This window comes from Crocodylus siamensis, chromosome 2, assembly GCF_052110815.1.
Source record: "Crocodylus siamensis isolate JL-2025a chromosome 2, ASM5211081v1, whole genome shotgun sequence".
In the NCBI taxonomy this organism is placed as follows: Eukaryota; Metazoa; Chordata; order Crocodylia; family Crocodylidae; genus Crocodylus; species Crocodylus siamensis.
Genome location: NC_143396.1, coordinates 204,138,896 through 204,152,495, shown reverse-complemented (window position 1 = coordinate 204,152,495; position 13,600 = coordinate 204,138,896). Strand labels below are relative to the sequence as shown.

General features: G+C 41.9%; 1 protein-coding gene across 2 annotated transcripts in view; it reads left to right on the top strand.

Annotated features, from left to right (window-relative positions):
* Positions 1-13,600, top strand: part of GAS2 (growth arrest specific 2) — a 172,026-nt gene that overhangs the window by 99,201 nt on the left and 59,225 nt on the right. For both annotated transcript variants that reach the window (XM_090032841.1, XM_090032840.1), the window contains exons 6-7: positions 142-286; positions 6,732-6,839. In XM_090032841.1, coding sequence (XP_089888967.1) covers positions 142-286; positions 6,732-6,839 — 253 coding nt within the window. The remainder of the gene's footprint in view (positions 1-141; positions 287-6,731; positions 6,840-13,600) is intronic.

The following is a 13,600-nucleotide window of genomic DNA, read 5'->3' as shown; positions in this document are numbered from 1 at the left end:
CTGTCCCCGTCATCATGGCAGCACTCCCTCCCTGCTGTTATTCTTGATGGGCAGTTTGCTAGTAGTAATATAAAATGTGTGAAGTTTGCGTATCTTATGATATGAAATATTTTGTTAATTTTGTTTGCATGTTTTCAAAAGGTTTGGTGTAGAACCTCCTGGTTTAATAAAGCTGGAGAAAGAGATTGAACAAGAAGAAACACTTTCAACACCTCTTCCCTCTCCTTCACCCTCCCCAACAAAGTCTCCAGGGAAAAAGAGCACAGGAAAACTGTTGGATGATGCTGTAAGTGTGCTTGGGCAAATTTCTATGCTTCTTCTCTGCTACACAAATGGACTAACACCTGCCTGACACAATCTGACATATCCCTTATTGGTGAAAGATATAAAGGCCTGGTTTTGACTAAAGGTTCTTGACCTCCAACTAAAGGTCAAGCTGCATGATTTTCAGGCATCTGCAATTAATGTTACTGTGGCCACAGTTATTAACATCTGCAGATTACTTGGAAAATGTTAGCTGATGCTGGAAATTGGCAATTAGGCTCAGATTTGTACTGTCAGCTGGTGTTCTGTCTGAAAAAAGATTGATTCAGGACTGTAGGATTTTGACCGTGTTGGTTTATGTATTTTTCAAAACACCTCTGAGTTATTGAAGTCTTTTTTTATGCTATAGGGCCAGGATTCAGATTACTACTTTAGGCACCTAAATAGGACTTTAGTGGAAGTGAGCCATCTAAGTTCATTAGACACTTTCATTTGGACTACAGAGTTCCCTAAGCACTTATACTAAAAGATCTTCCATATTTTAGAAGCGATTTAGATGGTACATCTATGAGCATTATAATGCCTGACTCCTGCAATGCACTATTGAAAATCAGTTTGTTGTTAGGAAATACCTAAGCAGTCTGAGTCTATAGAGAAGCTTTCAGTAGGCACCCCAAAGCAAGACTTAACTCAGATTAGTAAATTTGAATTCAGTACCAAGATGGCATTTTTGTAACCCACCTTTTGCCCAATGGCCTTATGATTAGAACTTGCCTAAGAAGTTGGAGGCCTACGTTTTCGTTCTTGTTCAACCTGAAGAAATTCAAACCCTCATATCCGCCATAGTTAGGCAAGTACTCTAACCATACCAAGCTATAGAATAGGCTATGCAAGGGCACTCTGTACCACTGCTGAACTTGCGTAACTGGGCTCCTGCCCAATGTGCAAGAGTCAAACCCAGAATGAGATCAAACTAGAGGTGGCCTGACTCTGTGGTGTAGTAGTAATGGTATTTCTCTGAGACAGGTAAATCCTGTGTTCCTGTCCCTACTGCCAAGGCTATTTCTAATATATAACAAATGCCCGTCTAAATTGTAAGTGCCTAAACAATGCTGAGAGCAACCTGTAATCTAGCAGTTAGGTCACTCAGCTGGCAGCAAGGAGTCCTGGGCTCCATTTCCTGCTGTTAGGATCACGAGGTTTCTGTGTTCAGAAACTGCTAAGGACCAGATTCCGTTTGACATACTGGTAGTCTAAATTGACTCAGTCACACCTATATGTGATTCTATTCTAGTTTTTCAAGTCCCGAAAAATTCATTAATGCTTTTTCCGTAGTTCAGTCTGGTTGCCTGCAGGCTGTATGAGCAGTAGTTTGGAGATGCCTGTTCTTCCCATTCTAAGCAAAGAGCACATAAGCCCCTAAACCCAAATCATTCTTAAATGCCTCAGAAACCTCTCATTGACTCTGTAAGGATCCCAGACCTTGTCAAACTGAACTGCCCTCCGTACATGTTATATTACCGAAAGAACAAATATGAAGCCTGGCCTACCTTTGTAAGTTTCTTGCACAGTTTAAAAAAAAAAACCAGAACAGAAAAAAGTGCAAAATGGTTTTTTTCCTCACTGTTAGAAAGGAAGGTATTTTGCTTTGTAATTCATCAACGCCCCCTTGCATTACACTGTACAGTCATTTCTCAGTTATGTACCTCTGGTGAAGTTCACTTTGAAATAGCTGGTATCAGATAAAAAGAGACATTTTGAGATCCTGAAGAGGTTAAATAGGAAAGTACAAATGTGTTCTAAAAAAAGAAAGAGTTACTATAGTAACTGCTATATCACATGGTAGATATGCCACCTGGGAGTTGCAAAACCCTTCTTGAAAAACCCACATGCCATTTTTTGTTTTACAATGAGCAGATGGAATATAATGTTCATTTTTTTTATAAAATACTTTGTTCTTTTCAAATGGAAGTAAGTTCCATTTAACTTTTGTGTTTCTTCTCTAGCTGTGGCCACCCAATCAAGGCTGCTATTTGAGCTTTTAAAAATATTCTTGTGTGCAAAAAAAAAGAAGATTGCATATCTCGGGGGAAAAGGAAAGGACGATATGAAAGCTATCTCCAGCCACCTCCTTTAATTTAAAAGGCAGCAGGGATAGAGAGAGAATGGAATTCATACAGCTATATTCCTAACCTTTGATGCCCAGACACACACATTATAAGCTACTACCAGTGCTCTTACAGTCCAGACACAAAATAAAATTAGGTTTAATTCTGCCCTCCAATTCTTCACGTGATCTCCAAATCCTCCTGTATATGTCTGTACTTTTTGGGACAGTTGATACTCTGGAAGTAGCAGTGGTAAGATCAACAGTAGGATCTGAATAGCTTTTGTTTTATACCAGTTTTATATTAGTGTAAATTTGTTGGCTATAATGTTAGATGCAAAGGATAGAAGAAGTAATTGTCCAGTGCCACCACTTGTTCTGCAAAACAGCTAAAGGCTTGATTCTAAAGGGTGTGTTCCCTGTACCAGGACGTCCCTCCACCCCCACTTCCAAGTAGCCTTCCCATAGAGTCAGCAGATATGTGGGGGGAAAGAAGCCTACATGAAGATTATGCCCACTTTCTGGGTATTGATACTCCCCAGAACTGAGTCTGCTTTACATTGCTTGCTCCAATGGAAGCAGTTATAAAGTGTCCTGACTTCATAATTGGAAGATTTTCCCTACTTAGTTGAATGGTTGATACAGACCTCTTAAAACAGTTCCTGAACTACAGGTCTCTTGTCTTCTTATGCAAGGAGTGTCTCTGTCCTGGTTGTCAGAGGCCACAGGCAACAATATCAGGGTAGCTTCTAGAAGCTAATTTCTAGTGGTTCCAGAATAAGGGGAAGCAGATATCCGTATATATTCTTTGTTTCTCCTCCAGTCTGCAGAAGATATCCCTCACTGACCTTAGTAAAGTCATTTCCAAGTTATGGTGATGGTAGAGCTCTTGAGTCAAACTCTCAGAGCCCTATTACATGTTCAAATTAAAGCTGGATAGTAGCTAGCTATAAAGTTGTTACACATTGTCAAGCACTAACTTATGGCTGATTGCTTTTTTTAATATCTGGATAGTCTTTTTTATGCATAATAATTACTTTGCACATGTGGCTTGTCTAAATTTATTGTGCAGTTTACCAGTTAATAAGGTGATAATTATTTTGTCTTTGTGACCCGTCTTACTTTGCATGTGTGGCCGGTCTAAATTTATTGCACAATATACCACTTAATTATGTAACATGTAGCAGGAGCCTGAATATCAGAAGTGTGTAATCGCCAGATACTATGGCTAATTATCCTATTTTCATATATAGTATAGATCAAGAGTGTTTCCATTCAAGTCACTGGAGTTACTCTGATGGTAATACAGCTCAGTGACAGCTGAAGTCTTATGAAATTCATGTAATGCTTGCAGATCATTTTTGATACAATTAGTACCAAAAACATATCTCTGTTGTCCGGGCCTAATTTCAAGCTACAAGGTGTATTTCACAAAGTCATTGCTGCTCATTTTCAAGAGAGGTTCTCATTAACTGTTCTGGAAGGTGAGAAAAAGCTGAGTAGGTAATAGCACTGGATAATTTTAGCAGTGAGATGGAAAACTTTCAAATTTGTTGAAATTGACTTAATGTCTTTCAGAGTCACTTGACGTTCTCTTCTCATCCATCCTGTCCATTACAAAATAAATGCTGGACACTGTATACATTGCTTCTTCTATCTCTGTTGCCATATACTTTCCAGCAAAAGAAAAAATAAAATTTGGCACATCATAATATCCCTGAATGGCAAAGCTAAAACACTATGCAGTGCAGTCCTTTTTTTTTTTTGAATTTTTGAAAAAAACCATAAAAACCGAGCTGCAAGACATGAGCCTGATTTTTTTTTCCTTTATAAGACAGTAGAAGAGACAAACTTTCACCAGTAAGTTATTCTAGCAACATTCTTGTGTTCTTAGTTTCTTTTTCAAACTAGTTTTGAAAAGGTCTGAGTATTATCTGAAGTGGACAAAATCTTTAGAAAGTGCCTCTTGCATTTTGTTTCATTTGACACAAACATAGTAGGTCAGATTTTACCCAAGAGAACTACAGCATGTGGAACTGATCATCTTCTTGCCCTTGTCATTGTTGTTTCTTAGCAGCAGTACTACCTGAATATCAAATTTGAGTTCACTCAGCCAGATCTGGTCTTGGACAGGCATATTATATTCAAATAACCCCAAAAAATCAGAATTTACTAAACATTAATGGAACTGAGATCCTATACAAAGCTAAATTTTTATCACAGTTAATATCTACTGGAATGCAACTGAGGAGGGCACAAACATAGATGATGAATAGGGGAAGCATGGGAGGGCACATGCCCCCTCTGAGAGTGATGGTGCCCTCCCTCACAGTGAGTGCTCCAGCTAGTAGGGGGGCATGGAAAGCACTTGTGCCCCACCTAAAATTGGTTCCACTGATGGTGGAACTGCGAATGGTGGAAGTGCCAGCACTTCCACTGCCACTGTACTGCTGCTGTGCTCGGCAACCGGCTGCTGGGGTACCCCCTCCAGTCACCCCTCCCCCACTGGCCACTGGAGGACTCCCCCCCAGTTGTGCTCCAGTGGTGCCCCCCACCCCCAGACAAAGGAGGCACCAGTCGCCCATGGGCACAAAAGTACCTTTTCAGCTGCCTTTGGGCATAGGCATGCAAACATATACTATGCATCAACTGCTCTGTAGTGACTGCTAGTTAAAAAGTTTAGAAGTTAAACTGCAGTAACATAGCTCTGCTTTCCACCCACTCCAAATTCTTAGGGCTTCAGGGTCCTTTTTCAACTTTGTTAACATAGAGCAGCCTTAATGCTACTCTAAATTACATATGATAGAAACAGTGGGCAAACTTAGCAGCTGGGGGTCAGCATCAGTGCTGAGAAACATCTCAGTATTGAGCTTCCTGAGGATTTGGTGAAAAGACATCTTTATTTCTGCAACCAGAGTAACTAGGCACGTCTACACATGCACCTGACTGCGCAGTAACTGCTGGTACTGTGCAGTCTTGGCACCACAGTACCTCATTGCTATAGTGCAGTAGGAGCAATATTATGGCTCATGCCTGCTGATGCTATGCCACTGTAGCAATGAGTTACATCACCATAGCTTGTCACTACATTGATGTAGCAACTTGTGTAGACCACCCTGTGTCACTGAGTTCAGCATTAAATTCCACTTTTTTTTAATAAGGACAAATGATTATGCAGAATGGAAGCAATGGACAATCGGAGAGCCTCTGCCTGTATACTGAAGAAATGTTAAGTTTAATAAGAAAATTGCAGACAAGAAATTATTGCATAGGAGTATGACACCTGGAATTCCTTTACATTTAATGAGAGAGTCTTTCTGTTTGGATTTTTAGAGAAAAGCTACAAAAACCAAAACCAACCAAACAAAAACTTATTCAGTTGAGTTCACTAGCATGTATACTCTGTTAGCGTCTGACGGAACCTTGACCAAGTTCATCAATCAGTAATACAGTGGAATTTCATGGTGAACTATGTGGATTTGGGCACATGTTGGCACCCCTATGCTACCTTTCCACATCTGGGAACTCCCTTTTGGCCTTGGTATCAATACAGTCTTCGATTTCATTGATGTCATAATTGTATTTAAAAAAAACTGGTGATTATTTAATGTTAGCATGTTATGTAATTAAGTTCATGTAGTTTACATATATGTTTTAAGTATGACACATGGTCCAGTCCTTGAGTCTGGCTGAACTTGGCCCAGCAATCAAAGGATGAGAGATGTAATTTGTGTTTCACTTCCAAGTGATGCCAGAGGTGGTAGGTGCAAGGACCCCTTCCATATAATCTGAGATTAATAGTGTCTTTTGGATCCTCAGGCTATACCAGAAACTCTGCTTGGCCATCAGAGTAAACCAGTGGCTCTGAAAAGGCTGTGAATCACAGAAGGTTTTTTGTTTCCTTTCCATACAGATTTACATAAGAAGAAAACATCTGTTGCTAATCTCTGAATCCCAGTGAGGTATATTAATATGATATTCAAACCTATACCATTGGGTCAGATCTTGAAATAGTTATTCAGTTTTTCCTCATTCTAAATTGCAAATTCAGGCAAAACTTCCATTCTATTTATTCGATATTTTACTTAGCTGAGGACTGAGTATTTTACCTATTAGTAGCAGCCGTACTGAAAATCATGCCTTAGAAATCACTCAACACCAAACTATTAAAAAATTAGACTTGAAGTGGGAAAACAAGTAAGACAATTTCAGCAATAAAGTCCTGATGAAAAGCCTGAAGAAATGTTTGGAACAAGTCATTTATCTTGAAGGGAGAGTATAAATCAAACATACAGTGTTATGGCAGCTGCCCTTTTGGAGCAGTTTGCTACAAATGCAAAAATAACTTCTTGTTTTTTAGGTCAAGCACATTTCTGAAGATCCTCCTTGTAAATGCCCAAGTAAATTCTGTGTGGAGCGTCTTTCACAGGGAAGATACAGAGTTGGAGAGAAGATCCTCTTTATTAGGGTAAGAAATTTTTTCTTTTAATTTTTTTGGCATATCATTCTGAAAGATCACATCCGTCTCATTAGCAACATTTTTTAATGTATGGACTCCAACTTTTCCCTATAGCAATATTGTGTAACAGGAAATTTTTTCTCTCTGACATGTACAGACTCTGTTCCACATCAAAATCTGGACTATGTAATCCATGGGTAGGGCAGGTGGGCCTGGGGAGTTAATATGGTAGACCCTTTTAGCCCTAGGTCATTGACTTAATTCTGTCCACAATCTATGAGGAGTAAAAGACTTCACAATTTGGATTGATGGTCTCTTCTCACTTTTTTTTTTTGACGGAGTATCCACTTAACAAAAGGGATGTCTCACTTTGTATTAATCTGGTACTTTTTTTAGTTTTAGGAAAAAGTAAAAGACTTAAACAACATGGAGCCTCCAGCTGAGGTACTTTGGTAGGACAATGTGGGCAAAGCTTGCACCACTAATGTGTCTTTTTTTGCAGATTAACAGAAATGTTCAAATTGCTGTTGGCAGTTACGTGACTTTTATAAGTACTAAATTATTGCACAGATGGTAAAAATTTATCAGTAATATAAATGGTTCCTAGCATCAATACATGGATATGACCTCTTCCCAAAAGATATTATCTGACTGTCATTCTGAACTACTTAATCTTTCCTATATCTACTAATTTTGAAACTACCTTATCTATTTTACAAAATAAAGAGCTATATTCTGCCTGGTTTTACATCTTTACTCCAAACTTGTGGAACCCAGGCAGTACTCCCAGAGGCACCCCTTCTCCAATTGAAGGGATCGAAGTAGGTGCACAAGAGCTGTGGGAGGTGTAGGGACTCTCCTCCCCTATAGAGCAGAGCCAGACCACCAATGGGGACTTAACCATATACGTTTTAATACTGGGAACATAACAGGCATAAATCAGAGGGTATAGTGGACATTACAACACCCCAAGGGGGCAGGATTCAACAAAGGTTAGACACTTACAATCATTGACAAAAAACAGGGTTAACAAAATATAAAACTCAAACAGCAGAACAAACAATACAGGTTGGTAAAATACAAGAAGGCACAAAATGCAAAATGTCAAATGACAAGGAAATATAGGGCCTTGGTACCTGGAGGGGGAGAAAGCGGGGGAAACATAGTGGCCCCTTTCCACTGCAAGAAGATTTGCTTCTTGTCATCTCACTCACTCCAAGACACCACAGCTGGGACTTGAACCCAGATGTCTACATGGTAGACAGGAACACTGCCACACAACCACCACTGGTGGCACTGCTCCAGCCTGCTAGGGGTCTTGACCTTCCCAGAGCCCCGACCTCATGTTAAGCTGCCTGGCCTCTGATTGGAGGAGCTGGAAGCAGAGCTGGGAACCCCTCAGGTCGCTGCTCAGATCCTTCCTGGAGCTGGGGAGCCTCTCCTGCTGGCTGCAGCCTCTCCTTGGGGATCCTGGAGCCCAGTGGGGGGCCTCTCCTGCCAGTGATGTGCTACGCTGCCGAGGGTCCCACTGCAGCCTGCAGGTCCTGGTCTTTCAGGCTCTTCTGGGGCGCTGCTCCTGTCCCCCTGGCTCAACTCTTACCAGCTCTGTGAAGCCCCTTCCTTGTTGTCCCTCACTGGTCTCTTCCCTGAGTCAGCCCATGCTGCCCCTTTTATCTCCCTCCAGGTGACCCAAGGGGCCAATCAGGACACAGGAGAGTGAGTCTCTGGGGCCTGATTGGTGCGAAAAGGGAATCCCAAGTCCTCCAATCAACTTTCACCCCTTCAAAACCCCTGGGCCAAATCATTACCAGATTGGTGAGGAAAGGGAATCCCAAATCCTCCCATCATCTTTTGCCCTTTCAAAACCCCTGGGCCAGGTCACTGCCAGCCAGCCCATTACATCTGTATCATTCCTGAATAAAAGCCAGGTAGAATTCCTGTCCTTGAATTCAAGGAAATAAATGAACTGTACTGCTTCTGCTAAGGGATGCATAGCTCTGCTCTGGCATAATTAAAGATTTAAGGCCTGATCCAAAATCTTAAGAATGACAGCGAGATTCTTTTCAGACTACAGAAATTAATGATAATCTTTGTCTTTATATATTATTTCTTTATGGATCTAATCTTGTGTTCCTTTACCACTACCTTCCTATTTCAGGAAAGGATTAAAGCACTAGAGGGCTGATTTTAACTCTAAGCATGTGCTTAAGTTAACGAAAGGACCTATATCAGAAATTTTGTTATGTAATTTACGTTGTCCTCTGTTATACTTCATGTTTCATGTATCAATGTTAGCCCAATTGAAAACAGATTCTTAACAATGGAAAATGAATAAGTGCGGCTTTTCAGCTACATTCTTAAAACCGTCTTGTATGAAATTGGTATTTTGTAGCCAGTTTTCCCTTCTCCTTGCTTCCTTTGAGGCCCTTTCTGATCATGCAGGTAAAGGTGTGATGAAATCTGATGCAAGATTCACACAATCGGAGGATTGGAGGATCGTGCATTACATCCCATCATACTTTATTGCAGGTGCAGGGGGAGCCTGATCTCAGCTCTGCCGCTAGAAACCCCACACACCCCAGCTGAGGGCTTCCAGCCATGTGGGAACCCCATGCATCCTCAGGACTGAAGGATCACTTCTGTGGTGATCCTCCCATCCAGGGGGTGCAGGAAAACCCCTGGGGCTGGAGAATGATTCTCCAACCCTGGGGGTTTTCTGCAACCCTGCAGCAATCCTGGGGGTTCCCTGTACCCTGGGGCCCTAGGGATCATGGCAACTGCAATCTCCAGGGTCCAGTGGTTTCCCACACCCCCAGGGAGGGGGGATAACCACTGCAGCAAATCTCTGGCCCCAGGGGTTTCCTGTATCTCAGACCTGTACCTTGCACCCTGAGGAAACTCGCATGGCTGTCACACCCCGTGGCTACTACAATCCCTATTACTTGGGGATGGATGCAAGATCATGGCTGCTGCAATGATCCCTAGGCTGGGGAATGGGTGAAACCCCTGGGCCCTGGGGATCACGGCTGCCATGATCCTTAAGGGTTGGGGGTGCATAAAACGCCTAGACCCTGGGGATTGCTAGGGCTCAGGGGTTTTCCTCTGGGTATGGTGCACCCTTGTGGCTGGGAGCTCCTTCTACATGTGCAAATTAAAGCTTGATAGAAACCAGCTGTAAAGTAAGTACACATTTTTAAGGTCTAACTTTATAGCTGGTTGGAGCTTTTTATGGTGTGATAGCTACTTTGCACATGTAGCTAGTCTTCAGGTAATTGCACAATTAACCAGGTAATTGTGTGATACCTGTAACATGTAGAGGGAGCCTTACTTTTAGATCACAACTACCTAAGTATTCTTAAGTTTCTACTTCTTATAAACTGCAAGATTTTCTCCCAAAATACTGTGTCAAATTCCCCACTTCTGGCTTCTCTTATAAAGTTCAATCCAAGTCAACTATCCATTCCAAGTGTGCAAACAAAACACCCCTTTCATATCATGCTACTGCATTCCAGGTCGAATTATGCCAAAAAACGTAATAGTAATATGAGTTAGACATTAAACTGTAGTATTAGGGCTAGATCCTCCACTAGTGATGTCAATGGAATTTTTACCATTAACTTTACATAAAACAGGCATGGACCCGAGGGTTTAAATCTGAGGTACAATAGTGTCTGGTTGTCAATAAAATCTGCCTCTAAGTATTCCAGTGGGTAAAAATAATTCTTCTCCTGCCTATCTGCACCCATCAACCCATGAGTTTTTCATACCTAGATTTGTATGCAAACTTTTTGAACCATTTGGCCACTTTTTTATTTATTGCAGAAATACACTTAATTGATATTTATTTTCCAACTCCTCATGCTGATGGTAATAATTTCTGCATCTGCTTCATATATGGAAGAAGAGATGTTCCCAGGCACTGCCATTCTCTGTGTCTTGCACATAAAATAACTGGATAATTATTAAACTTGCAGAGTAGTCTGTTTCAGTAGTCTGGATATATCACTGCCTCTTTACAGCTGAACCTAGTTCAGCAGAAACTGGTATAAAAAAAACTTTTCCTAATTTCATTTGATCCAGGCTTGGAGTTTTACTTAACAGTGAAAATATGTTCTTGTAGTATAGCTAGCTGGAAGAATTTCAGTAAAACATTTTTGTCAGAATTTAACAGTTCATCAACATTTAACTGTTCTATGAAGATGGTTCAATTTTGATGAATTTCTTCTAGATCTCAGACAGGATTGCTATAAAACCTTCCTCATTTCCTGCCAACTAACTTTCCTGGCTCCCTGGCAGCCTGGGTTGCAGGGGTCTATGGCTCTGGGGCAGCCTACCATGCAAATTTCCATGGATCGGGGACTCAGAGTTCATGGGCTACAGCTCCAGAGCAGTCAGCCCTACCAGGTAAATTACCCCAGTTTCACAGGGACTGTTCAGGGAGAATTTCAAACTTTGTGGTTTTCTTTCCATGTTGTAGCAAACCGAATTTTGATGTATGAATGACTTTTAAAAAATGGAATTACTGTTTCCCATACAGCTTTAATGGGTGATTGCTCTGTAAGGCTTTATTCCTCTCATGGAGATGCCTGAAGTTAAGTCAAGAGCTTTGTTTGGTTCTGAAATTTTATGTCTCATTAGATAAATCTACATGAGATGTTTACTGCGGCGTTGCCTAACTAGCTGCACAGTAAAGTCTCAGCATCTACATGTGCGGCCCTATTAGGCTGCAGTAAACTAATAAACACCACTGCAAGTTAGTACATGTAAACACAAATACTGTCCTGCAGTGGCATTATTTGGTGAATCACAACACACGTGTAGATGTTCATGGGGCTAGCTGGGGCATAAAGGTGCTTCAGTGCAGGGGCTGCCTGCCAGCTAGCCATGCAATGGAGCACCCTCATGCCCCAGTCAGTGCCTCCACAGCATGCTGAGCTGGTTCAGAGCAGCCCCAGGCTGGTAGGTTGACCTCTCAGGCCACCTGCCAGCCGGGGCTGCTCTGACCCAGCTCAGTGTGCTGCAGTCCCAAGAGCACATGGAACTAGTGTGCCCACGTGCAATAAACTCTAGTGCAAACTGCACTGGAGTTTATTCAGTCAAATTAATTTCATGTGTAGATGTGCCCACTTATAACTAATTTACATCAGATATTACAATAACAGTTTCAGATGTGCCTAAGTGACCTAGAAAATCAAGGGGTGTTAAGCATCCAATGTCTTTACAAATCTCTTGTAGATAGGTACATAAATAACTTTGGCTCTCAACATCCAAATCATTTGGGAATACAGGCTTCTAAATTTATCCTCAATCTGATGTTCACCTTACTTGAAGGAAGTGGGCTAAATGGATCTATATATATCTCTCTTCCTGTCACTTTAAAATGTCACCTCTCTTCAGTGACACCTAGATGATGTTATAGACAGAAAATGCCTGAGAATTTATAAGGTTATATTTTAAAAGTGCTACAATATTATTTAGATATGATAAAAGTATATTATAGCCACTGTAATACTATATGTATGCAAATGAGGGTATATACAAGGGCTACATTTCTGCCAGTGGAATCACAGTTCCACCAGTAGCAATCCTAGGTGGCTGTACCAGCATTTAAGCAGTTTCTGCAGGCCAAAAATGATGGGCCTGGTAGAAATTCTTACTGCCACCAATGAGGTTAGAAGTGACCTTTGGTAGCATTTCTACTGGAGAAATGAACACTTGTACACTTACCTCTCCAATAGAAGCTGCAATAATGTCCTCCAGCATCCCAAAGTGCATTGCTCTGCCTCCCTCTTCCCTCCAGAGAGACAGTCTGTAACTCAGGATGCACTCTACTGCTGCAGACCAAGACGTGGCAAACCACTCTCCCTGATAGCTGAGAGACTGTGAAAACCCAGTCCCTCTCCATAGCCTTGGGGCTGTGAAGATGTCAGGTCCCCCACCCACCTGCATCCAACCTCAAACTCCCCAGACCACCCCACTTCCTTCACTCCATGGCCAGATTTATGGGGCTTTGGCCATGGTGGCAGGGCTTCCCAAGGTGACAGCCTACACCTAGTGAGATCCGGGGTACTGGCAGCCACAAAGCACTGTGGCCAAAGCCTCAGCTCTGGTTGCAGTGGTGGGGCTTCCTACGGTAGCAGCAAGCACCTGACCCTGAGCAGATTTACCCAACTTGTGCTGGAAGTACGTCTGTTGGCTTGTGCCAGAGGGGTAAGGATCCACTGTGGCTGCTGGGAGGGATATTGAGAGGCTTGAAAAGACAGCAGATATACTCTGGGTTTGCTGCCTGAAAGCCTGACAGTGAGAGGGAGGGGGTTTTGTGGGGAATGGGGGTATAATCCCATAGTACTGCAAGCCGATCAGTTTTGGCCTGATCCCTTTGGTGCTGTCAGCAGTCCCCAGCCAGACAGGGTGGTGTGTACTTAGCACTGCTGTCTGAGTGCTGTCAGTAGTACAAGCTGTCTGTAGAGCATTAGCTGGGCCCTGTAATGTTAGTTCGGCATTTCATTGGTAGGGTTTCCAACTGCTTAAACTAAACTGCTAAAAGTTCACTGGTTCATTTGAATGCTGATACACCCCTTGAGTTCATTATTGTTTATCATTCCATAATAATCATCACTTATAATGATGAAACCTTGAGAAAAATATTCCAAGCCCTATGACTTTCAAACAATCCACCAACCTTGCCCAACTCAGCATCAGAAGCAAACCCCCCACTGGTCAATAGACATCAAATGGTACAGAGCTTTGCCTTAGAAATAGTACATTTC